The following is a 27,051-nucleotide window of genomic DNA, read 5'->3' as shown; positions in this document are numbered from 1 at the left end:
TTTGTGGTTTTAGGTTGTGTGTGCCCCACCAGAGCTCATGCTGATGCTGATTGCATGGTATGGGGAACTGTCTCCTTTCTACTTGATTTAACTTCAAAGCCATGCCTGGGCTGAGCTGAGCAGACTTCACTAGGCCGTTTAGGGCTGGGAGACAGGATGTGATGGCAGACAACTGAACTGTACACTGTAAACGGACACTTCCTCTGCGGTGGGTAGGAAGTCCCCGCCAAACCATATGGTCACACTGGGATGCACAGATCATCTGCTTGCGTGTGGGGGGTGCATTCCTTGGTTTTCCTCTCCCCGGTTTTCTAAATGTGTTTGTGCATTTATTCATCTCCTGTTCCTCGGTATAGCATCTTGCCCCAAATGTGCTGTTACAACTAATTATATTGACCTGGTCTCTCATCTACCACAGCTTACAGACATTTTGAAAAGACAGCAATGGGTGTTTGTGTGCGTGTGTCACCTTTCAACCATGGTGTCAGGGGCAAGTGAGGGGTGAAAGTGAAGCAAAAGGTGACGTACAGATAAGAAAGCAACATCTCAGACCTCTGCCTTTTTGTTCCATCCTTCTTTTTTTTTCTTTCTCATGTTCTCTCACTCACTGCGGGTAAACAGTCATCCCCCTCTCCTCCCTGACAGAGTGAGCTGAGGCAAGTAATTCCCCCATCTACAGCAAAATCCTTTACCTTTTCTACCCAGGCCTGGACGTTGCTGCACAAAGCAAATGCAGTCTGAGCCTGTGTGTGTGCATGTTCAAAGTATGCCTTTTGATTTACAGGCACACAGATAAATGGGCAGGGAAGGCTTTGATGTGCCTTGCTTGCAGAGAGTAGAGATGTTGGTGTGTTGTTCAGCCTCTTTGTGTCGTGCTCTCTCTCTCTCTCTCTCTCCCTCCCTCCCTCTCCCACCCTCTCCCACTCTCTCACTCCCACTCCCACTCTCTCTCTCATCGTGCTGTCTGTTTATGCATTTTTGTGTATGGACGATTATAAATGTGTTTGACACACTTTGCTCACCATGACTGCAGTGTTTTTCTCATGTTCTGCATTAGTGCACAGTTGTTTGCTTAACCATGTGTGTTTTATTGCTTTACAGTTTAGGCAGTTAACAGCAGACACATGGACTGCGGTTTTAATTTGCAATGCTTCAAATATGCTTTTTTGATATTTTCTGCTAAGCTTGCAATATAGGCATCACCCACTGATGCAGTGTTGTTACATTCATCCTTCTTCATGTGGAGGACTTAATGACATGCAAAAATATTTACATTATGTCCATGGAGTATATTAAAGGGTACTTTTGGTCAGAATGCATAAAGTGTGTGTAAAAGCGTATATTGTTCCGCTTAGCTGTCTTTTCTCCTTCATGGTGCTCCTACACTGCCCTTGTTTTGTTTCTGCACTTTAATCGGTTATATTTAATTAAAAACTTTGTTTACACTTGTTTGTATGAGGTTTTAAAATTCAAATTTAATTTTTGCCTTATTAGCTCATTCTACCTTCAGCATCATACATCCCTTTCACAGTTTAAGATAAACAAAAGGCAAAACATCTCACTATTTTTCAAAACTGAAAAATCTCTAGTGGTAAGTTAATTGTGTAGGAGGACTACATAAATTATTCAGTCAATAATAACATGAACAGTTCAGCTTTATTCCATCAGTTAAAAATGCCTTTGGACTTTGGAACCAATACCACATTTGAATGAAGGAAGCTAGTTTCACTGAGGCTTTATTTATATATAGGGCGAATTAAACATGTTTCCAGTAGAATAAAATGTGTCTCTCTGACACTCAGGAAAAACTCCATATCCATAATCATATTACAATATGGGGGCTGTTACTGCCAGTCTAGACCGAGAGCCATGCAGTCCAGCTCCTTGTAGTACTGGGCAGGCCTTGTTATTGCAGCTGTGTTGTCTACAATACATCTCTTGTTGCAGCACAGCAGGAGGCTGCTCAGAGTTTCTGGTCTGAGTGTGCGCGCATGTGTGTGCACGTTGTTATAATCATATTCTTCCCCAGCTTTCAGACAACAGTTGCTGCAAGTAGCCTTGATTTTATGTGCTGTAACTGTGTTCAGTAAAAGGCCTGTGACTGCTTCAATCTTTTGTTAACACGTACATTTATCTGATTGCCTACCGCATTTGCATCCACACTGATATATCATCACACACGGATAGGTAATTTGCATGTAATTATTTGCATATTGTACAAAGCAGGCGTGCCTGACAGACCACCTACTGCTCAGCTAGTGTGGCATCTGGCTGATACACAGCTTACATGATGTATTACTCATTGAGCCAGTGTCATCACTGGAGACTGACAGACAGGCAAGGTCACCTTCAGATGCAGAGATAGAGGGAGCAGAGAGACAGTGAGATGTGTATCTTCAGAGGCAGTATCCAGATAAAACAAAGCAATCACAAGTGGTTGAGCTCATGGTCGTATGAGCTCTTCAAGGCAGTCTGTCCGGTTTCATACGCAGATCTGTTTTTGCATACTTTTGCTTTTATTCTGTCTATTTGCTTGGATTTCCAGCTGTGCAGCGCCAGTCCTCTCTCCTGAGTGTGTGTGTGTGAGTGAGTGTGTGTGTGTCTGTGTGTGTGTGTTCTTATGCAGAAACAGTTTTGTTTATGTGTAATGGAGCTTTGGTTTATGTTACAAGGATCATAAATATTTCTATTAGCCGTGTATTGATGTGAGCTGGCCATATAGCGCACCACTCAATCAAGCAGCCTTTTAATTTCTCTGTGTCTGTAACACACACACACACACACTCCCTATAGACAAATCCCCTGCTGGTTTGACAGGTGCTCTTGCACAGAGAAGACTTCCAAAGCATTCTCACAGACACACGCTCTGTTCTCTTTTTACTAACTCACCATCGCTCCACTCACGGAACACACCCCATCAGTCTTAGAAGTGACATACATCTGTAAACACAGAACAACTTTGTGACTCCCCAGTGAACTGTTAAGGACATACACCTGACACAAACAACCTGTCCACCATTCACACCCTCATATCTTAGCCTCTGGGGAAATCCTATTTGCTCACTGCGTTTTCAGTAGTGGACGAATTTGTTGGTACGCTTCCACAATTTCTCTAAAATAGCCTAACGTATAGTTAAATGTGCATATACATCTCTGTGTTAGAGTAATATAAACAGGGAAATCAATTAGCATTGATTTAAGTAAGTCTGCTCATTTCCTGTCTTCCCTTCAGTCACTCCCACAGCTCTTTCATTGCATACCCTGCTCAGGAGCCCAACACGGGTAGCTGTACACACACACATACACACAAGGTCCAGATTAGCTAGCTGGGCAGACGTCCAATATGAGTCCACATACACACACACAGCTTGATATTCATATTCTTTTTGCACGCCCCTCTCTCTGAGCAGTCCCTCTCTCTTCCGCCACAGCAGTAGTCCAGTCAGTATTAGTAAGATGTCTCATTAGCCCACCAGGCTATGCTAACAAGGCAAAGCTAACATAATGGATCACAGGCAAACAGCCTTCTAAACAAAACACCAGACTGTTTAAACACTCCACAGCACAAAGGAAGCCTGCATGGTCCAGAAATGTCAGCATTCCTCAGCCTTTTTGTGTGTGTCTGTGTCTAAGTCCTGACTCATAGGTATTACCCTTAGACCAGACAAGTCTAAGGGTAATGGAACATCCTAGGCTATGCAAGGCCACACAATTTATATTTATATATATATATATATATATATATATATATATATATATATATATATATATATATATATATATATTTATATATATATATATATATATATGCGGAAAACACTAACACACACAGGAAGCCAGGTATCAAAGCGAGATGGCTATAAAGCGGCTAAATGAAAGGCTGAAGGCAGAAATGACAATGTTTTCTGGCAGGCTATAACTGGATGTCTGGCTGAGAGGGAGAGCTTGGGAAATAAAGTCAGTATTATGATCTGAACACCCAGATATGAGCTCTCCTAACCGCCTCCATCTGTCCTCACACAGCCTGTTTGAAGTCTCAAACACAGATCTGCATTCTAGTCTATACCCTGCTAGTGCTGCAAGGGTATCTGACTGTGTTCTCCATAAAAAAAGAAGTGCCTGTGTATTTATGCATAGCCTAAATCACTGAACACAAGTTGTCAGGTCCCTAGTACTCCTTGTCTGTGTTGGGCAGATAATGATCATCATTAGCGAATGCATTCTTTATATCCGCTCTCCTTTTGCCTTTCACGGTGCTGCTCTCTGTACTATCACTTAACTTGTCTTAAATTTCTTAGCTAAAAGCATCTTGCCGAAGAAGTGTGTTGGAGACTAAGACAAATATTTAAGTTGGACACAGCTCTTGCCATTTTATAGAGCAAGCGGTCGAGGCTGTTTTTTTTTTTTTTTTTTTTTTTGATCTTCAGCCTCCTTCTCTCTTAAAGAAGGACAAAGTGTAATGTTTTTCTTGTTATTTCTGCCGTTCATTTCCTTTCTCCTACATCTCGAGTTGAGAAGGGATGAAATAAAGACTGGTGCAATTAGCCCCGTTTGTTATCAGCATGGAGTTAAGTGAAGTGTTGGACTAACCAGACCTCAGATGTGGCAGTCGTGTAGAACTTGTGACTCTCCAGTGTGTTAAGTGTGCCTATGATTGGCAGTATGATCCACCAGCAGTGGCCCTCAGCCCTCAAGCCTTAATTAGTATCATCTGTGGGCTCCACGTGACTCAATCCCTCTGCTTTTTTTTTTCATCTCTCCATCTCTGCCACATTTTCTTCCTTCTGTAGCATGGATGACCGGAGAACCTGTTAACACCCTTAGATGTGTTGCTATATATCATCAAATTGTACAGTGACTAGTGAGTGTGTCATGAAGTGATTTATGCGTGTCTGCTTGAGTCCTCAAAACGGGTTTTTAAATTTTAGGCATGCGTGAGTACTCATGTTCAAAGGTGCACACACACACACACACATATAAAACGAGCAAAAAGAGCAAATCTGCCCACTTCGAAACGGCTAATGCTCATCCAATCCAATATGGAGCTGAGCTGACAGATGGGCCCAGTGTGTTCAAAGCAGAGGGCACCCATTTAATATCCAAACAGGTCAAGCCAAAAAGAAGCAGAGAGAGACACCCCTGTGTAGGCACGGCACAAAGGTCCTGCCAGCGCCGCCACCACAGCTGGGACTCACCTCACCTCCTCCCTTTCCCCTCCTCTCTGCTCCCTCTGCCTCCCACACTCTCTCCATTTGTTGTTGTTGCCATGCAGTAAAACAGGCAATACGCTGTTCTTATTATGTTGTTATCAGCATTTGTTTAATATTGTTGTACTATAAGTGCCTAAGAGGAGGCGGCTTGAAGAGCAGGTTATCTTTCCTTCCTGCAAGTAGCCGATGCTCACTGTGAAGCCCATAAGGAGAGGAGGATTGCAGAGTGGAATCATGCTGCTGCTGGCTCTGACAGCCTGATTTAGAGGTGCTTTCTCTTACCTCTGACACAGAGTCCCAGCCTGCCCTGCTCTACTGCAGGGTTAGGAGAAGAATAGTGGTGCTTATCCTGAAAGGCTGTTATTTGTGTGTATGTGTGTGAGAGAGAGTGAGTACATTCACTTGCATGTGTGTGTTTGCTCACACAGCATGCTGTCATTTCTTTTTAACAGCCTCCTTTGTCAGTCACTGAGATGTCGAAGATTGCGTGAGCACAGCAGATCTCTTGTACCTCGCCAGCGTGCGTTGACGCACACACACAGGTTTTGAGTGTGTGTTCTGTCGTCCAGATGGAAGTGCTTATTGAGTGTTGGTGTGCTGGCAGATCTCTCTGTCTCAGAGAGAGCGGGAGAGAAAGAAGGAAATTGAGGAAGAGAGAAAGCAGAGTGGAAAACCCTTCCAATCAGATCCATCATCTTTGTGTGTGTTTATGCAAGTGTATGTGTGATCTTCCCAGCCTGTTCTTCCTGCCTGCCTCCCCTCCCTAATCTTATCATGTCGGAGCAGCAGATTAGTCCTCCCAGATCCCTTCTCTGCCTTCAAATGCCACAACCAGCCTTTTGTTCTTTGGTTGTGCTTACTCTCCACTTGCAGCAGGCGAGGTGAACACTCCCACAATCCGACCTCTGTGCCATTTTGAGCCTTTGCCTGTCAAAGTCACACCGCAGCTAGTTCTGATTTACCGTACCAAAGTCTCCCCTACCCTGTGGTGTTAGCTAACTAAGCTGTTAGCTCAGCAGACTGCTAGCCTAGCCGAACTGCTTGACATTCCTGGCTAACACTGAGCTGCTGCTGCTGCTGCTGCTGTTCTTGTCTGTTTGACCCCCCCCCCCCTTCCATCCCTCCCCTAACTCTCGCTGACTCTTTTGTCTGCATGTTTGAGATCTGTCTTTCCTTCCTTACTTCTGGCTGCCACCTCGAGAAGGAAGTCATAGATCCTGGCTGCTGATGTCACCAGTGAGTTGGAAGAGGGTGGGGGTGGTGGCGGTGGGGGGAGGGTAACTAACAGGGTTAGCAGAGGAAGAGGAGAGTGTCTGAAAAGCAGAGAAAATAAACAGAGGTTTCCTGTTAACGAGGTGCTCTGGGGGCCGGTCGTGTGGGAGCGGGAGGGTCTGGTTTTGTTTAAAGCAAAGCTCTTGTGTTACAGTGCAAGAAGGAGGAGGAATAGGGCATTAGGTTTGAGGGTTACAGGTTGTAACCGCTCACGTTCCTTTAGTTTTGTCACAGCTCAGCTTGGCTGCAAGGCGCTGACCATATTGTAAAGGCCACTGTGACTGTTGTGGCTTGCTTCTACCATTGTGCACTTTGCCAAAAGACTTAACAGGAATCGGTATTAGTGTTAGCTTTGGTTTTGCATTGAAAAGCACTGTATTGATTTCACGCTCTCTTACTTGAAAACATGAAATTAATCCCACACTCAGTCCATCTTTTAAGTGTGTGCCTCTACAGATTTCCTCAATTAAATAAAAGCTGGTTTCTTTTCAGATTTAAAGGGGAGAAAATAGGGAAAGTCTTCTATCTGCAATTCCCTCTTTTTCCACAGTCTTTATGGTGGTATGGTTATACACAGGGGCCCCAGCTCCAGAGTTGACTGCACACACACATGCAGCAACACAAAGAAAACTGCACAGCCATTATGGATCCAAGGGGCCAACCACCTTTAGCTAGTCAGAAGGAGAATTAAGCCACTCACCAATGCCTGGCAAGTGATGAATACAGTGATTTGCTTTTTATTAACAGCTAGGTAGCCATTTATATATATACTTTTAGAACCTATTTTCCAACACATAGCTTGTGAAATTGTCCCCACTATAATCCTACTTCTGTTTGATGAGTGTGCCCAGGAATGCCACAGGCCAGGCTGAGCCACTGAAGGGAGGAGAGGCACCATTGTGTTCAACCCCAAAGCATGACTCTCAGATTTATATCTCATCAATGAATAAAGGGGTTGCCTTGTACCCTGGGGGTTTCGGTGAAGCAGGAGGAGGATAGTTGTAATTTTAAGTCTGAGGAAATGAGAAGGCCTTGCCCCTCCTACCTTAATCCAACCCCTTTCTCTCTCCTCATTTTCCCCCTGTCTATGTCCTTTGCTCTGCTCCCTTGCACTTTCTTTTCTTCCCCCCTCTTGTTTCATTTCTTTCTCTCAGTAGTGGGTTAGTAAGTCTTTTGGCCTCTCTGCAGTGAGAAGCATTCCCAGGATTTAAAGCCCAGGAGGAGGGAGAGAAGGGCCATGTTTAGCCTCTGGCAGGACAGACAAAGATGGCTGACATTGTGCGGGGCTCAGCTCTCGACAGGCACCGTGGAATGTCTCTAATCAATTCAGCATTGTGGTTCACTCTTATATGTTCTCTCTGTCATTTTCTGTGGAAAGCTTAGTAAAGCCCAGACAATACAACTAGTAGTTCGTGTGGCAAGTCTGAGCTGTCGATCATCCCCCTTCATTTTCTCCTTGCGTTATCTACTTATTTTTCCACCCTGCGTGTTTATAGAATTGTGATAATTGAAAGCTATGCTTTGCTCCCGCTACGTGCTCCATATGTTGCCCTCTTAGTCTTTCTCTCCATCTCCCTCCCTCTTTTGCCTGAGAGGGCTTAACGCCGCTGTGAGTTTCTAAACAGCAATCTGCTCCGGAGAGCGGCAGCTACTCGGTTGTGATGAGGATAGTGATGATAGCTGAAGTGACATTCACTCTCTGCTTTGTTTCATTTGGTTGGTTTAAAATAATGCAAGCTCATGAATAAGATGTAAAACCTGTGTGTTTATTTGTGTGAGTCTCTTCACCTGGTTGTGCTTTTCTTCTTGCATTAGTCTTGATGTTCCAGCTCTCTGAGATCCATTTGATTTTGTTGTTTAACAAGCAGGATATTAAATGAACAGGTAGCACCGCATTTCACAGCACAGCATTATTTCCTTAAGGAAATGTAAGCGACAGATAACTACTCATAATGCCGTGACAGGTAGCCTGTTAGTCTAGAGGCAACAGTGTCTGTACACTCGATAGACAAGAGGTTGGGATTGGTGGGCTAGGAGGGAGGAGGACGGACATGATGTCATTGCACACATTTCTTCACAGTGTGTCTACGTGCTCGGGTGTCTCAGTCCATTAGTGTGGCTCTCTGTTGAAACACAAGCAACTGTGTGTGTGTGGTTGTGTGATGTTGCATGCATACGCACAATCATCCAGAGCAGTAAATGCAGCTGACTGCATGCCAGCTGCTGTTTAACATGTCCAGGCTCACTTACTCTCTCATTCCTCCTCCCTGCTCAAGGTTGGAGAAGGGGAAGAACAAGAGAAGGAAAATGGAGAGGTGGCGGCGTGCAGGATTGGAATGAGAAAGATTGAGAAGGAGGGAGGGGAGGAAGGAATGGAGAGAATGGGAAAACCAGAGGTGGGCTGGAGGGTTTAGGGAGGTGATGATTTGCTTGGCTGCGTGTGCTGAGCTTCCTCCCCAGTGACATAACAGAACAATGTACTGTAAAGGCTTTAAATATCTTTACTCTGACCTCATGTTCCTGCACACACGCACCCAGATATAGTTAAGAGCCTTGAAGAATTGGATTTTAAACCGTCTTAGATTACCATAGACCTTTTCCCCTTCTGTTTTTTCCCCCCCATATTCTCTTTTCTCCTGTGGTCCATGGATGCAGTCAGTGGTGGTGCAGGTGTCTCACTCAGTTAGTTCAATGCAGTGCAGCCCAGTTCCTAATAAAGATGGCTGGGGCCAATTGATTGTGTTGCAGTCCAGTACCCAGTGCGGCAGTCATTCTAATGTTCTTTTAGGCCACTATGACGGTCAGTTGAGCTTATGTGAAGGCACAATAAATATTTTATAACATGAAATGAAAACAGTATTTTGCCCTTTTCATCCCTTCCCTCAGCGTTGGCTTCAGTTTCTACCATTTTCTTCCCACCCCCCTTTTTCCTCCCATCTGTTTCTTCATTGACTGGTCATCGCTTCTCACCTCAGTGCTGCCACTTGCTGCTCATGCGAAGAATTGCAGGCCTTTTACTGACATGCACTTAATCAAAAGGCCAGTAGGTGGCATCACTGAAAGAGAACAAATGGCAGTGTATGGTAAAATGATACTGTACCTGTGCATAACTAAAACCATGTAACAGCTCATGTGATTATATTGTCATTAAGTGAAGAGAAACCAAGGCAGAGGATTGAGAACACTCATCCACCCTCCTCATGGTTCTTCTCTCTCCAGACTTCCTCCAGCAACGGCCATCCCACTGTTTACTTTATTAAGGCTCTAAATGCTCTGCAATCCCTTTTTAATTGACTTTGTCTCGCTGCGTGAGTTTTGGCATCAGCCTGTGTGAGTCATAAACAGTGCGTCTGCACAGCATCACTGTTTGCCAAGGGGCCAGTTTGTGACGTCGTAATCAAACAAAATGTCTGTTTATCTTAGTGTGGGATCTTTTTTTTTTCTTTTTTGCCTCCTGCTCATTCTCTCTTTCCCTCTGTGTTGCAGAGTAAACGGGACCATCTGCTGATGAATGTGAAATGGTACTATCGCCAGTCAGAGGTGCCTGACTCTGTCTACCAGCACCTGGTGCAGGATCGCAACAATGAGAATGGTGAGACTGCCTTTGTATGCATTGAAATACAAGCTCACAACCTGTTAGTCTAGAGGTTGCATGTATTCAGTACACGCATACACAAACGGGAAGTAAATACACTTACTTGCTCAGTAACACAACAATTTCTCTCTTTCACAAACACACACTCACACACACACACACACACCTCTGCCTCTGCTGTTGGGGGACATAAGAGCTAGCTGTGAATTGCATTTCAGTGTCCCTGGCGGCCAAACCAATCCTGTGGCTTTGTGCTGTTCCCCGGGTAACACTCCTTCAGGCCAGACAGCAGCACTGTCAAGTATTAATAACCCACAGTGTCATGTGGCCCTTGAGCGCACACACTCTCAACACCATCAGTGACAGAGGACTCTTCACACTCTAACACATACACATCTACAGGAACATGAGCAGTGTCACTGTTTTAGCAACAGAACGTCAAATCCTGATGACGGAAATGTCACGAAGGAAAGTCACCCTAACATTATCTTGTAATAGTGGTAGATGAATAGGTATTTAGATTTTACAAAATAGCATATGTTGAGTCATATATACTTTTAGATACCTTCTCACCTGTTGACAACATCCTGTTACCAACTGCCGATTCTCACTAGTGAACATGCCCCTGATGGCTGAGCATTTCAGTTTGCCTCACTCTGAATACATACTTAGTAACAGCAGTGAAACCAGAGAACAAATGCCAATGCAGTCACAGTTAGAACTAAACAAGGTGTTAAATGGCTGTCTTTTTCTACAGTAATCCAAGTATCTCTTGTGTCAGGGGGAGCACCTTATTCATTTGTGTCACTGAGGTTATCAACCAAACACCAGGTGTGTTGCTCCCTCCACAAGTCGTTTCAGAGTAACACAACACGCTGCTATCTGCAGTCTGTCCTTACATGCAGGACTCAGGATTATTAGAATTGATGTCACGAGGCCAAAGCGCAGTGGCCAGAGCATGCAACAACTCCGGTCATTTGTCAGCCCCAGCTCATTTTTGGTGCTGCTGATGCGTCTTAACCCCAGCAAGGGTCATTTCACTTGAGAACTGAACATTATGTCCTCTCCTCAGGGGACTGCACTTGTATTGGCTTTATTGAATTATGTGGCATAATATTGACCTCCACAGAGATACTTGTTACTGCAGGTGTGCACAGAACTGTGCTCATGAATCTATTAGGGAGTTGAAATACCAGAGCTGCTTAATCTCACTTCGCTTTTTGTCAGAGGCGGATGAGTATAGTTATGATATATCATGACGGTATGTATTCAGTACTCCTGTGTCGTTCTCCCTCCAGACTCCGGCCGGGAGCTGGTTATCACAGACCCTGTGGTCAGGAGTCGAGAACTCTTCATCTCTGACTACGTGGACACTTATCATGCTGCTGCTCTCAGGTAAACAAAAACAAACACACATGTATACACACAGACACATTTATAGCTTTTATAGCACAATACCCCCGTTAGATTGTTGTTAACAGTTATATTCCCGCCTTCACGGCTGTGGTATGTTTGTATTATATTTGTACTATTTTTATTTTGATCAATTTAAAACTAAAACAATTACATAGTCCCAGTTCTGTGGCTATGACCATTCTTTATTAAATTCTTTTTTTTTTTTTTTTGTTCCTTTTGAAATAATCCAAATGGATAATTCTGTTTTACTATATATAGAACTGTTTCATGAAAATTATATTGTATTTTCACAAATCTAGTTCTGTGATACTAATTAATTATTCAGCCAAATACTGGCTGGTGACTAACACCATCTGTGTTTTAATTACACCCCTATTGTAAAATATTTGGCTGTTGTGAACCTGGTTCAGCAGACGTTCAAATAATTCATTGATACAATGCACTATATGTTTGTCCTGAGGTATTTGTATTGTAATAGTACTACATTACTCCTGTTCTGACACTCTAAAAGAAAACGTTAGTAAACTATAGGCAAAGAGGGACTCTTTAGTGGTTGATTTTCAAGTGTAGAGAACAAATACATTTGTCGGAGTTAAAAGCATATATTTCACTTTCCTGCTTTGAGCAGGTGCTGCAAAAATAGAGCAGATGTCTAAAGGTGAAAAGCTGTAAATGAGACACCGACACTGCCTTACATTAAAACACTTAATAAAATGACCTGCACCAACTTCCCCATACACACACACACCTGTCAGAACATGAGCTGCTAGATTAGTGTCAGGAGGAAGGCTTCGTATCGGAGAAAGGCATGCAGCCTTAATTATTTTCTTGCTCTGAAATCATATATTCTGTGTTTACTCTGTTTCTGCCTCTGTCTCGTCCATCCACTCTTCCCTTCTCTTCCACTCCCCCTGTGCTTTAACCAAAACCATCTGTGAGCAGCACAGCAGCGGGCAGTCTGAGCCGTGTCTTCCAGAAACCACTGATTTCAGGGCAAATTAGCTGCAACTTCTACACAGAGCAGCCTTTGATTTGACTTATTCTCCAGGCTTTAGATAAACGGGAGGGAATTCCAGTCAAATGCTGTAATGCCGCAGCTCTCCGAAGACGGCCCTCCTTAGCACCCTTTAATCTTTTCAGAGGAAGAAAGACACTTTTTCTCTGCAAGGCAGCTCTTCTCCATATGCCTGTGATGTCTGTTATTTTGATATAGCCAGACATCAGGCTGCTGGAAACAGGAAATGGTATCAAGATGTGGTAACCTTCTCAGCTCACTGGGGGTGGGGGTAATCATGTGGGGAGGGAGACACAGAGGTTGTATTCCTGTGCAGATCTCTGTGGCGTCTGTCTCCCACACCTCAGCTGCAGCAGACACGGCAAGGCTGACATGCTCAGCTGGTATTTATGGGTTTAGTAGCCAGAACCTGATATCTCACAGCAGAGTCAACAGGCACTGACAGGCACTAGATACCTGCTGCTGTATTTGTCACCTCCAATACACGAACACCTCAAGAGATTGTAATTAGGTCTACATCTTCTGCTGCTACGGTATCACTTTGTCATACACTTGTTTTTGTCTAATAAAACTTGTCCTCTCTCTCTCACCCACAGGGGGAAGTGCAACATTTCCCATTTCTCCGACATTTTTGCTGCCCGGGAATTCAAAGCCCGCATCGACTCCTTTTTCTATATCCTCGGATATAACCCAGAGACCAGGTGAGGAGCTTTCTGTCCAGTCAGTCCTACTGAGACAAAGTGCTTAATGAAGGCAGAGGGCAGAAATGTTGAGTGATTTCTGCACAGCCTTTTCATAAATATTTAAAATATGTTGTAAATCATACAACATTCAATAACACTAAATTAAACATCCATGTTTTTACAGAAAAACCCTCACAACTGAGAAACTATCAAAGTGATTAGTTATGTTTTCTGTCAATCACTAAATCAGACTGTTTCTGCTCTAAATACAAAGCTTGTCTTAGCTTAAATTTAAACTTAGTGGTTTAGTAATTTCACAATAACAATCAACATTTCATCACAACATTTGCCATATTTTCCTTTCACCAAGCTGTAGTATAAGTGCTGTTTACATGAATGTAATAATTAATTTAGCTAATTTTTATTACACTTGTGAGAAGCTTAGTGCCTGCTCAAGTAGGGTTGTTGGGATTTCTATATAATTCTGTATACAGTTATATTTTGTAAGGTCTTAAACCTTTCACCGTAAAGTGCCTTGAGATGACTCAGTTGTGATTTGGCGCTATACAAATAAAATGGAATTTAATTGAATTGAGCTTTTTGGGCTTTGGTTTGCCTAATGATACTGCTGACAGTGTTTTCAGTGCACGAAGAATGGTTCTAATGTGGTGTAATTATGGGGAATGAGCTGAAGGAAACCCCTATGGCTTCATAATTGTTTGGATGTTTGTTGATATTTGTCAAATTACATGTCAAGATTTAATTACTGATGCTTTATGTTAAAATTATTTATTAGAGTGGAAAATGTACAAGGAGGTCGTGAATTGTATTTCATATAATTTGTTTGATTAGGAAGAAAGTATTTTTTAGCAGAAGACGTTTTGACATGTAACATTAGTAAAAGCACAGGTGTGAATAATAAAATAATTGACTGATTTCAGTTGACGTTTTGGATGCAGACTCGCTGTCACTGCTTAATGGGAACAGAGCTGTTGTTAATTTTATTAATAACATTTGTGCTTTTAATTCTTTGGCAAGTAGGAAATTGTTTACGTGTTTCTTGACTAATTATTGATCCTTTCTGTAAATTGTTGTTAATATACTAGTAATAAGAACATTACATTACATACAATAGTGCAATTTAATGTATCTACTGTAGCACTAGAATAACTCAATTTTCATATTTTAAGAGCCTCATTCACTGCTCATACTAGTGGCACAGTTGTTATGCTTGTATTGATGGATCACTTTAAAGTTACTTAACATTGTGAAAATGGTTAAATAACTTTGGAAATAAGTGCGATTGACTCCAGACGCAGTAATAACCTCCATATTTGAAACAAGCCGTATTTGTTTTAATGCAAAGGTTCTGCAGACGATAAGTGAATTTTAAGTGGGTTTTTCTTGTGCACGAATACAGCAGCAGCATCTGGTTGCAGGCAAAGATGGGCGTTGACAGGAAGTCGTCAGTACTAACTGGAAGTTGCTGATATTTGCAGAAGATGGACTTTAACATACAAATGATTAGGGTTGATTAGGCTTCTGTGTCCACTTTGACTCAAATATTGGTCACTTAGAGAAATGAACCCATGTTGGACGTGTTGATTGGTTATTGCACACGATGAACTGTTGAATTAATTTAAAAAGCTCATGCAGAATGGGAGAGGCCTCGTTGTTTTTATCCACTTGTGGTGGTTGGAGTGTCTCACGTGTTGCAGTGACAGCTGTCCTTGTTATCGGCACTGAGGGTTGCCAGTGGGGAACCCCCTCCTCCAGGGCCCCGCTCGGTCTTCCGCTCCCTCCCTCCTCTCCTCCGCTCGTTTGGTATTCTGAGCGGGCTGTCTGCAGCCTTGCAATTTCACTGTTGTTTATTATGGCGCAGACATAGAGGAGAGATGAATTCCGTATCCTGTATGCGTGTCTGTCTGCCCCCGTGTGCGTCTGTTCGTGTGTGCTCGTGTGAGGTCGCAGCACATGCTCAGTAGTGTCTATAGAGAAGCGAGCGGAGCTGGCGACGCTGTACGTGCAGGCTGAGGTCACAGCACAAGCTCAGTGGATACCTCTCCGGAGCGAATGCGTGCTTCTCCATTTTGAGCACCTAGAAATAGGTGGGAGAGGGGAGTTGATTCGAGCTAATACATACCGTGTCACCACCCAACCTTAGGGCTCGATGTCAGAAATGGACGATCTGTTCAGTCCCCGGAGGTAGGTCTGCAGTCGTACTGTGGCGCTTTCTCGTGCCGTTATTAGTTGCTGCGCGAGTGTTGGCTCGTCTCCTTTTCGTGAGTCGCATTCCTGCTGTCTGACTAAACTGAGGGATGTTTGCAAGCTGTCCGCATCCCTGTCAGCATGTTAACCGGCTGTGTTTGTGTCGTGGAGCACGGGAGCGAGTTTGCACATTGTGTCAGGAGCCGGAGAACTGAAAGCTACTGAACATAAAGGCTGTCACTGCACATCACATACCGTTACGCGTCTGCGCTACAGTCATGCAAATGCCGTCATATCACACCTTTATCCATATGTTATCACCCGAGTGCCGGTAGATGCATAATGTTTGCGTTGCAGCCGCAGGTATTGGACTGATAGATGTGCACCCAGCTTGGTTTTATGACGGTAATTAGGCCGGGAGAGGCTACCCCTGGCTCCATTTTGCTGCTCCTGTTTACAGTCGGGGATGAGATGGCGTATGGAGCGATGCCGGGCTGCACACAAAGCTCCACCGGCTCCTCCACCTCTGCTGCCAGCTGTGATGCGCACATGCTGCCTGTCGTCGGCCTTAAATACCACGAAGTTGGGTCTGTTTTTGCTGTGCAGCAATTATGTCAGTGTGCCACAGACTCGCGCTGTGATTGGCTGAAATTGATGGAGGGGGCGGGCCTATCCTTGATTGCATACACAAAGTTGAGCAGACTGTCACGTTGTTGTTTGGGTTTTTAAAATAAGCCTGTAATTACTTGACGGGATTGAGTGCTAATGGTGAGTTAGATCTGAACTCGTGTGTAACAAATGTGCAAGTTTTACACGGTTTATTGTGCTACACAACATGCTTTGTGCAGCTTATTGAAGAAAATATTCTACATAATTACAAGGCACAGTTTTATAACTTAATACTGTGACCATAACAGTCAGATAATACCTTTATTACTTGTATTTGTAATTTATGTCATTTTTTTGTTTATATTAGTAGTCTGCAAATTAAAATATAAAGTTTAGAGACAGTTATTTTCAAGATTTGACTACAGAAAACAAACATTTGTCATTTTATCACATTTGTAAATACCTTGCTTGTTCAGATTCTGTTCAAATATACCTGCCGCCCTTATGGAAACTCCTGTGAGCTTCCTGCTGCGATGCCTCCTTACTCTGCCCGTGAAGCATTCCATCTGAATGTGGACCATCTGCTGTCAGGATTTGCCTGAGTAAAACACGGGTGTCTTCAGACACACTGTTCTTATTCTGGTGCACAGGTCCTCATTTGTCATCCTTACAGCCTCTTGTCAAACTTATCGTGGACCTGGACGGCTGCACATTGCCAGAAACACTTTGGTAGAACTTTCTCTCAGCAGGAATACAGACCAGATTCATGCTCACTCCGTAGAATAGTTGTCTTGGTTTGTGGAATACATGCTAACATTCATCTTTCATGATCATTTGCCAGAAGATAAAGCGCACATATGTGTGTTATGAGACATTCTGTGCGTTGGTACAAAACAAAATAATCAAATTATTTTGAGTCTGATTAATCTTTGATAATTCCAGAGTAGTAGCTATGAGCTCGTCCTGTGTTATTTAATCATAGTAATGGCTTCAGAGGTTTTTGTGCAATAATGACACAGGAAACTTGGCTTAAATATGTTAAGAAACCATTATAAAACCTTTAGAATCTAATCTGTGCTGATGAATAAAGTGCTGATGTTATAACAAACTACCATATTTTATCACTTTGGGCTCGTCCAAATTCTGATTACTTCACATTTAGTTTGCATTATCTGCTGAGGATGTTTGCAATAAAATAAATTAGGGATTTCAACATTTTGGCAGGTCCAGGGTCATTAATCACAGCTGTATTTAATTTTTTGGCCAATGCTGCTATTGTCTGTGCCAATGCTTCTGTCAGCCATAGTTCAAAACAGTATGCATTACCCCATCTAATCAATCTCCTCTGTCTGAGAGGAGGAGGGGGTCTGTTAAGGAAGAGGAAAGGGGAGATAGGTCAAATATATGCTCGTCATAGGGTTTTTGTGGTTGGAGGACTGTGAAGAGACCAGAGGGCCGTGGCCTCTCAGGTTTCCTCCGGGTCTACATGATGGAGTGCGAGCTTCTCTGGGTGCAAATCATGCTGACAGATTCTGGGCCGCCCCACACTAGGCCATATGAAAATCGGTGTTGTTACCTAGGCAACAGAGGGAAAGGCTTTTCAAAAGGAACATCTTGTCATTTTCTTTAATCCACTGCAGCTGGAGATTCGGAACACTATTATTAAATTGCAGTTGCCATGGCTACCAACATTTGTACCAGCAGCTCTCGGCCTGCACATCCAGAGCCTGCTCCCTCCCCTTCTGCACCCCAACCACCTCCTCCTCCTCCTTTTAGGGGGATTCTGTTTTATTGCTGCATTCACAATATGAGGCCTGTAAAAGTACTCTGCACAGCTCATTGTGCAGGAGCAGTCGACCAGAAATTATATTCTTCTGAAATCTTTATTTGCTTTTCAGAATAAAACACAGTGTACTTTTGTCACATGTGATGTGCCCATAAAGAACCCTCCTACAGCAGAAAGTAGAGTTGTCTGCTTGGTCTGGTCCTAGTCATGAATTGTTAGTTGGCTTTCTTTCTTCCTGCTATCCTTCTTCCAGTCAGTTACCCAGTTGTGACTTACTGTAAGTTTAGTCATTTAGCTGATTCAACAGGCACCATGCTGACAGGTTTCTACATTTGTTCTGCCAAGTGAACATCTTTTTTTCAATCTGCTTTTTGTCTCTTCTCAGGCGCCTTAACAGCACACAAGGGGAAATCCGAGTGGGACCCAGTCACCAAGTAAGTCACTGTAAAGTATCACCTTTTAGTTTAGAAAATAAACCCACACACAGTGTGTAGCGGCGTTATGAGTCTCAACTCCCTTAAAAAGTTACTGATAATAACAAGATGGTTTGGTTGCAGCAATATTGTTTTTAACAAGACTCATCATTGTTTACATTGTAGTACATTTACTTACAGCTACAATAAACTATGTTGAAGTGTATTATAAACCCTTTATTAAATCATTTTGACCTGGTTATGAATTTTAAATACTACTACTAAATACTAAATAGTGGCTTTTAAAGTAAACTATTTGGAATAGGTTTGCAGGAACATTTACAGCACTGTTTGCACATATCTGCCTGTGTTGTCTCTTTAGTTTAAATATATCGTAAATGGTAGTGACTGTTGCCTTCAACTCACATTTATTTTCATAATTTTTGTTAAAGTAAAGATTAAACTTCCAGAGAAAGCCCTGTCAATCACTCAGAGCTGTGACAAGGACAGAAAATCATCGGGGTTGTTCAGTGTGTTATGTTAGCATGTTAAATCATTGTGAGTGTAACTTGTCCCCATTTCCTGCTGCCACCACTCAGCAACACAGTGAAAAGTTGATGACAGAGGATTGAAAGCTGATATTTTCCTCATGCTATTTGTATTGTGACACCATCTGTCCCTCTCCATCTCCCTGGATCTAATTAGGCCAAACTCCCAGAGCTGCAGCCTTTCCCCTCTCCTTGTGGCCAGGCCGTGACCGAGAATGAGGAGCTGGTCTGGATGCCAGGGGTCAATGACTGTGACCTTCTCATGTACCTCAGAGCTGCAAGGTGAGCCCACACTTGGCAATCCTGCAAGAGCTGCAAGTTCAAACCTAGTAGAAAATTTAAGTAATGGTATAAAATTGCTAAGATAAGATGTAAACCCAGGAATGAAATGAGTTCAGTCTCATCATCAGTGAGAATAATAAATAGTATTCACATTTATGGTTAAATGTCTAAACAAGAGCAGTAACTCTGCTTTGTCAACACTATCTGGTTTTCAAACTTGTCATCCATTCTAGTATCAGGAGTGGTGTTTTAATGCTACTTATTGATGTTACACTTCATCAGGTATGGTTTCATGGGATGAAATCATTCATCAGTGCTGCTTGTAATGTTGTGGCTGTGAAAGTGATATGTGTTAACAGGTTTCTGGGCTATGTTGTACTTAGGGGCTGCAGTGTAATAAATCACAAGCTGTCACTGTGATAGACAGTGTTGTAGAATTTCCTCTGTAGTCTGTTTTTAATTTTTCATCAAATGAGAGTTTTTTAAATTATAATAAAGCATTGGTTTAATTGGTATTCCAGTGTAGTAAATTTGTTGATTATTACATATTGCACCAAAATTGATGAGTAATAAGCTGTACTGCAGGGTGTAATAGGAGAGTAAGCCTAGAGCTAAGAGAAAGAGGCTACTGATGTGGTTCATTATTAATCTGCTTGCTACTTTATTTTCTCACTTTGACTGATTGATTGTTTGAGCTATAAAATATAAAATAACTGACTGTGGAACATGACCATCACAATATCCTAGAGCCCTAAAAAACATATAAAGTGTCTGGTTTTGTCTAACCTATAATTTAAAAACCTCAAATTATAACATTTACTACAATGTAAGACCTGAAAACCAGCAAAGTCTCCAATTCAAGAACCATCTGGAACCATTAATTTTTTTGGCATTTGCATGTTAAAAATAACTTTATCAAAATAAATATCAAAAAACCTTTCTGTTGAATGTATGAAAATAACAAATTCAACTTTCTAGGTTTGGCTTACTTCTTCTAAACTACGCTACTACTTATTGTTTGAACATTATCACATCTAATTTGTTACAATCTATAAATACATTTAATGAAATGATCTAAGTAGACTGTGTGAATAGTCAGAAATAGTTTTTGTGTGTACTAAAAAGATGTAATTACTTGGTAACACGTCTGATAAAGTAACATATTGTTTGTTGCTATCCCTACTAGGCCAATAAACATGGTTTTAAAAACTGCCTATGTGGATGATCAAGCCAGTGAAGGGATCTTGTAACAGGAGGTCCTGTAACTGGAGGTGCCAGTGGCCTTTTTTATTGATGATTTGATCTGTGTTGTGTCTGCAGGAGCATGGCTGCCTTTGCAGGGATGTGTGACGGAGGCTCAACAGAAGACGGATGTTTGGCAGCCTCTCGAGATGACACTACATTGAACGCACTTAACACTGTAAGTAGCCATGCAACAAATCTAACACATTAAATAACGATAAGAGAAAAAACATCTGGGTTTTCCTATGTTCGAATTACCAGTATTCCACTGTTATTTTAACTACGCTGCAGCTTTTCAGGCAATGAACTGGCAATGATAAGGCCCCTGAGCCAGTAGCGTAACCCCCTGTAGTAAACCCAGCCTCAGAAGCTTACAATACATTCAACGTAATGAGAGATTTGTCTGTCACAATGACAATGAATACTGAGGAATCAAGCACAAGAAAGAGATTAGAATCATCATAAACAGGGCATTTATATTCCGACTCTATAAACTGGAAAATTAACATAGCGGGCAGGTCATTGTCTCTCGACCCTCCTCTCAATTTGCAATTCCAATGAGTAATGCTTGTTTATTCTCAGAGGAAGAGCTTCAGCAATGCCTGTTTCACCCAATTGAAGGTGACACAGGGTTTAAAGCTGCACAGCAATCGCCTTTGTCACTGTGTTGTTTATTTCCAGACTGGTTTTTGACCTTTGCACAGCATTTCCTCTGATGATCTGACTTTAACTGAGATATTTTTTTCTCCCCCACGTATCATCTTAATAAAATGTGGCTTTATAGCTCTACATATACCCCACATTTTACTATATCCATGCCTTGTTTGATAATCAGACTTGTGTATTAATGTTTATATTTCCTTATGATTATTCACAGCTTCACGAGAGCAGCTATGATGCAGGCAAAGCTCTTCAGCGCCTCGTTAAGAAGCCGGTACCCAAACTGATAGAGAAGTGCTGGTCTGAGGAAGAAGTGGTAAGAAAACTATCTTTGTAATTTGGAAATGCCTAAACATAGAGTACACTTGAAATATACTAATTTAAATCTTACAATTGCATACACAACAAAATATTAGTTTATTATTTCGAGGCATTCCCGTTTTTCCAATGTTTCTCAGTCGTTCTTGTAGCTGCTGTCTGTCAGAGCTGGGTTTGTGTCTTTAGAGGGAGCTGTTGAGAGAGAGAGTTAACACAAGGCTCTTGGCACCGTCTCACAAGACGTCAGTAAAAACTCATCAGTTTCCAGCTCCTCCAAGGCTCTAAAGCAGCTGCATCCTGTTTATCACCCACAGAATAAATCTTTAGTATGAAAGTCTGGAAAGGGAAACGATTGAGGGCTGGTAATGTTAGCCTCCATTTGAATTTAGATGTGAATTTCACTACAGCTGTTGAAGGGCTGGAATCAGAAAATGGCAGCCCTTCTCCCTGATCAAACACCACATCATAAGCGAGTAGGAGGGGAATGAAAGCGCTGGATAACACCGTGTCAAAACGATTCAGAGCTGTGGGTTTGGCCTTGATGCTTTATGACACACTGCACTACATGTTTGTATACCCACTCCCTTTTAAAGATAACACTAGAAGCTGATCTCACTGTAGATTTTAGGAAAACACAAAGCTTCATCTCTCAAATGTTTTGTGTTAGCTTTTTCTCCTCCTGGTGAGTCATTCTTTTTTTTTTTTTTTTTTTTTTCCCCCACACTGATATCATTTTGTAATGCTGGAGCTTTGCAGTCTTTTTTTGCTTTTGCTTTGAATCCATCAGCTCCGATCAAGCCAGAGCCCATGGCAGCACCACAGCAAATTACTACAAATTAAATCAGCGATGGCTTTGTGGACTAGTCATGAGTTTGCCTTTATTCGTACACACTTGCTGGCGCCAGCCTAAACTGCTGTGTAAAGATGATCAGAGCAGGGAAACCGTCTGGATGGAAGGCTTTATTGCTACACTCCACCACAGCAGGTCTACCACAGACCACTCGTCAACGATGCATAGTAGGGACTCAACAGTAGAAGCTGTAAATAACTCGATTCAGACCAAAAGTTAATCACTGCAGTAATTCATTTAGGCTTTTTAACCAGTTTTACAATTTTTATCGTTTTTTGCATCAAAGGTTTGGATTACAATGTTATTTATGTATAATGATATTGATGCATTATTCGACTGTGATCAAGATACATACTGAGTGTATTTTACAATGATCACAATTTTTGTATTTTACAAAAAATCATCTTGTCATTGCTTTCTTATTTAAAGCAAATCAGGAGATGCTTTTTTAAAATTTCCTTTAACTTAGTATTGCTGTGCTGCAATTTATTCTTTGCAGCCTTCTGAATTAATAATATATTTATATATATGCAGTGTGCAAATATTTTCTGCTATTGAGTAAATTTATTAGTCTTACTCTACATTACTAGGTCTGTACCACAACACACCAACACGTATACAAAATGCTATTTAAAAACATTGGCCAGCGTCCAGCTTTGTGTCATCAACCATTTAATTCTATTACTTGGGTCATGGTACTTCTGTTCACACTTGAACAGAGTTATTTCAGACATTATGTAACTGAAGTGTCAGGAAGTCCGGTACATTGTGTCGGACCAGTTCAGTGCCTGGTGTGTTTCGTGTCTGCGGGTGGAGGCAGGTCAGCAAGCCATCTGTGCTTCACCTGCCCCAAAGTGTCTAGAACTTGGAGGAGCAGCATCTCCCCATTTCCCAACCAAGGACACGTCTCCCAGCCATTTGATCACCAGTTGTGCCTTTTCAGCCCTGCAGCCTTGAGGGACAGGTGTAAATGTAGCTCCAACCTTGACGCACCCACAGAAACCAGCCCTGCTGCTCTTCATTTATTTATCACCCTTCGCTCTGCCTCTCATCTCCTCCTCCTCGCCCTCTTCCATCTCGTCCCCTCCAGGACCAGCTTCATTATTCTTGCTTGCTCTTTTTTCACCCCGCCCCTCCGTTCTTTTAGAGATGTGAATAAAAGTGACAACAGGGGCTGCTGAAATGACAGAATCAGCCTGTCTGTAGGGTCACTTGTCACCTTCCCCTCCCCCGCATGACTTCTCTTGCGCCCCCACCCCACTTCTTTTCGCATTGCCTGCAGCTGCAGCTGGAGCCAAAAAGCACATAATCACGGACCCCATCTAAACTCACCGACCCTAGAAAAATGTTTATAATTTCTCCCCTCACACATTGCACAGAAAGATAAGACTGCTTCCATGGTCATGAGAGTTTGTTTAGTTTTTATTGCCCCCTGGCTAGAAAATTATTTCACTCCAAAATGATTTGTGATTGTCAACCCCCAAAAGACCATTCACTGTGACATTGTTAGTACAGCTTTAAGGAATTGAAAATCCATCACCTTGATGTGGGCACCAGTCGAACTGTCAGTAAAAGAGTGGCTTTAGATTCACAGAAAAAATCTTAAACCTTTCTTTGGACTGATGTATAGTCGATATCTGTAAAATATAAATATTTCAACAGGAACATCAATAGTCTAACCTCCTTGTAGCTGTTGTGCAGTCAGCAGGCGACTAAGGATGGAGGAGTGGTTAATTGAGCCACCAAGAAAAGGGAAAATGAAATCTGTTATTATGGTCGGATGAAACCATTTCAGACAGTCATGGAACAATCCTCTGCATTTTCTAAAGTCTGACTGAGTGAGGCAGTTCCACTACACCACTTCTTTATGCGTATTTTATCAGAAGCCAAATCAATGCTTACTGCCCACACAGATCTCTTTTTCCGTCCTTTTGATTGTGCGAGAGTCTCAGTGTTAAAAATAAGCTCTTTGAAACCAGGAACAGAATCAAGTGGAAAAGCTCACAGGTCGTTTCTTTTAGTTGTCGTTAAATGTTTCTCTGATGATGCAGTATTGCACAAAAGTAGTAATGTTGCAACACGTGATATTTCTCCTGTCTAAGTGACCACTTGTTACAGCAAGTGACCAAAATGATCTGACAGAATGTGATTATCAGCTATGAGGACTGCTTCTGCTTTTCAAATCAGAAAAATCCTGTTACAGCCTATTACTGAATTAGCAGTTTGTGGTGACTGAATCTTGCAGCTGGTCACTGCTGACAATTTCTGGACAAGTACAAATACATGTTTTTGATTACACATTTGCACAGGCTCCACTTTATAAAATAAAGTGACTCTGAGACTGTATAAAACAAGTGGTAAACCCACGTGAGAGAACTGCAACAACTAGAAGCTATAACTTTAGTCAATTATGTAGTAATTAGTTTTAGTTGTGAAATCTGTTGATATTTGATTTAGTGTAGTGCTGAAGCTAAAGCTGTTGGAGTACTTTAATGGAGCACTGTGCACCTGCCCCAACTCATCAAAGGATTCATGTACTGGAAAACCTGAGATAATGAAATTGTCTCTGAACATGAAACTGCTGTCATCCATGATTAAATAAGTGGTGCTAATAATGCATCAGCCAACAGGTGGTGCCATAAAAACAATGAGAAACAACAGCAGTGGTTGTTGTTTGTGTCGCCATGTCAGAGGCTGTGAGTCTGATCTATGACTGCTGTGGGGCAGGAGGTCTATTCCTCAGCCAGCTGCACTGTGCCGTGGCTTATCTCCGGCTGTGTCTTCAGCTGATGGATGACTGAAGCAGGCAGCCGACAGCACTGTGGTGCAAATGAAGGGAGGAAGAAAGAGAAAGAAAGGAGAGGCTAGAGGCCTCCCAGTGGTAGAACACATACCTGAGACACATCGCCCAAGAAAAAACAACACAGGCAGATAAAACACAACATGCCCCCCTTCGTCCCCAGCTGCAAGTTGTGGATTATTTTAAAGTTAGATCAGATTCTTTACGTCATTTGCTACAATGGCGCTTTAGTGTCAACAGTACATTTTATCACCATGATGTTTTAATGCCAACAATGCTTTGTAGGGTTGTTTAGTAACTAAATGGAAAGCAGGATGGGTGTGTACTGGAATTTCCTGTCACCTTTTGTCAGTACAAACGGAAACAGAGGATGTCACAGTGCTTGCCAAAGGTTGGCAGAATATTTTCATGTTTGCTTTTGGGTAAATAAAAAACAGGATTTTTACATGGTCAAGTAGCATTACACTACAGAAAAATATGTTTTGCTTTGTAGAGGTTTATTATTAAGCAGTCTGTCTCTGCTAAAACTTTATAAAATCTAAACATAGATTTTACTTTATCTGTACTGTCGGTGCACAGAGGATGTGGCAAGTCTAGTGTCTGTCAGTGTGGTTTTCCCCTGTCTCCTTCTTCAAGCATGTTGTGATTTCCTCTTTGCACACCGTGGCCAATGTTATTATGAGCTGATATTTCATAACAGACAGTAGTGTTATTTTCCCCTTGGTTTTGGCTAGCTGACTGATTGCCCTCAGCCCTCTGGGTTTATACAGAGCAAGCTCGGAAAGGTCATCTTTTAACAACGAGTCAAGTATAATGACTCCATATTGAGTGAAAGTGGCTTTGTTTGCTGTTGGACGGTCTTGCGTCAGTGTTTTCATGGAATGACATTTAGCAGGAATTATGTTCCATGTGTGAGCGTGCACTCCGGTTGTCATCATGATACCATCTTTGTGCATATGTCCGCATTATCTTAACCAGTTTTACAACTCCCAGCAATCATCTCTCAAGCAGGAAGTGCGCGCACACAACAATGGCCTATTGAATCATTTTTTTCTTGTTCTCCTCCTCCTTTTATACGTCTCCTCTCCAGCCTCACAATAGTGCACTGTAAGGCTGTGAAGGGAAACTTGGGGCGGGTGAAAAGCGCCAGCTCTCTGGAACACACTCGTAGAGAGAAGCCTGTTGTTTCTGCACAGCGGATGGCCATTTGGTAGCACTTCCACCCAGCTCCCCCTCCCTCCTCTCGCTCCCTCTCCCTCTCTCTCTGGCTCCAGCTCTCAGCCCCTCCTCCTCCTCCCTGTGTTGCCTAGCAACGGAGGGTTGGAGCAATCGGAGCAGGGGCAGAGCGATTCAGGGAGCAGATTGGTGGATGATTTATTAGCTGGGCTGGAGAGCAGTGAGCCCAGGCAGCTGAAATGGAGCCTTAAACTGGAGCCGACATGTAGAGAGGGAGGAGGGAGCCAGCGAGAGAAAGAAAAAGGAAGGGAGGAGGGAGGGGGAGAGGAGATGGGGAGCATGCACACAGCTCCTCTATGGAGACCGACAGACATGCTGGGTAAATAGTACAGTTGGGGAACATAATTAAGGTGACATAATTGGGACAGGCAAGGAGAGTATGAGCAGGTCTAATTGATTTTTGTCATAGCAGATCCACAACCTCAGGTAAAGACGCTGCACTCATCACTCTGTGGCTGCTGCAGAGAGTTCAAATGAATCATGACACACAACTTCAGACGAATTCAAACATTTGTGCATCATGCACATTTTTGAAGCTTATATTTCAGTTCTATGTCATCGCCTGTAAAACAAACCCTGTAATGTTGGTCGTCTGAAGCGCTGCAGCGCTGTTCCACCTGTTATGTGTAGCTCAGCTGAAGTTTGAGTGACAGTCCAAATGGTGATCTGCTCTTAACCCTTCAAGTGGCTTGACACGGGTGTCGCATGTGGGTGAGCACTTGTGTTGGAGATGGCTCCATCTACTGGCTAATCAACCGCTACACCTTCAGTCTAATTAATGCAAATTCTGTCTTGTGACAGTGAATGGACGTTTTAGTCCAGCTTGTTGTTCTGATTGTTTAGTCTAGTTTAACTTAAACTTATACTTTTCTGTTTTGTTCATCACAATTACACACCTCACATCACAG

At 42.5% G+C, this 27,051-nt stretch overlaps 1 protein-coding gene across 6 annotated transcripts in view; it reads left to right on the top strand.

The window, feature by feature from the left end:
• The window catches only part of rerea (arginine-glutamic acid dipeptide (RE) repeats a), a 117,133-nt gene that overhangs the window by 69,506 nt on the left and 20,576 nt on the right, over positions 1–27,051 (top strand). For 4 of the 6 annotated variants that reach the window (XM_026366991.1, XM_026366990.1, XM_026366992.1 and 1 more), the window contains 7 exons: positions 9,969–10,074; positions 11,376–11,472; positions 13,105–13,209; positions 18,180–18,228; positions 18,913–19,037; positions 20,358–20,457; positions 21,157–21,255. In XM_026366991.1, the coding sequence (XP_026222776.1) occupies positions 9,969–10,074; positions 11,376–11,472; positions 13,105–13,209; positions 18,180–18,228; positions 18,913–19,037; positions 20,358–20,457; positions 21,157–21,255 (681 nt within the window). Of the gene's footprint in view, positions 1–9,968; positions 10,075–11,375; positions 11,473–13,104; positions 13,210–15,074; positions 15,397–18,179; positions 18,229–18,912; positions 19,038–20,357; positions 20,458–21,156; positions 21,256–27,051 lie in introns of those variants that run through there. The other 2 variants (XM_026366994.1, XM_026366993.1) reach the window with 2 other exon arrangements.

Source organism: Anabas testudineus, chromosome 7, assembly GCF_900324465.2.
Source record: "Anabas testudineus chromosome 7, fAnaTes1.2, whole genome shotgun sequence".
Taxonomy (NCBI): Eukaryota; Metazoa; Chordata; class Actinopteri; order Anabantiformes; family Anabantidae; genus Anabas; species Anabas testudineus.
Note: the sequence above shows the minus strand (reverse complement) of the source record. Positions and strands in the feature narration are given on the sequence as shown.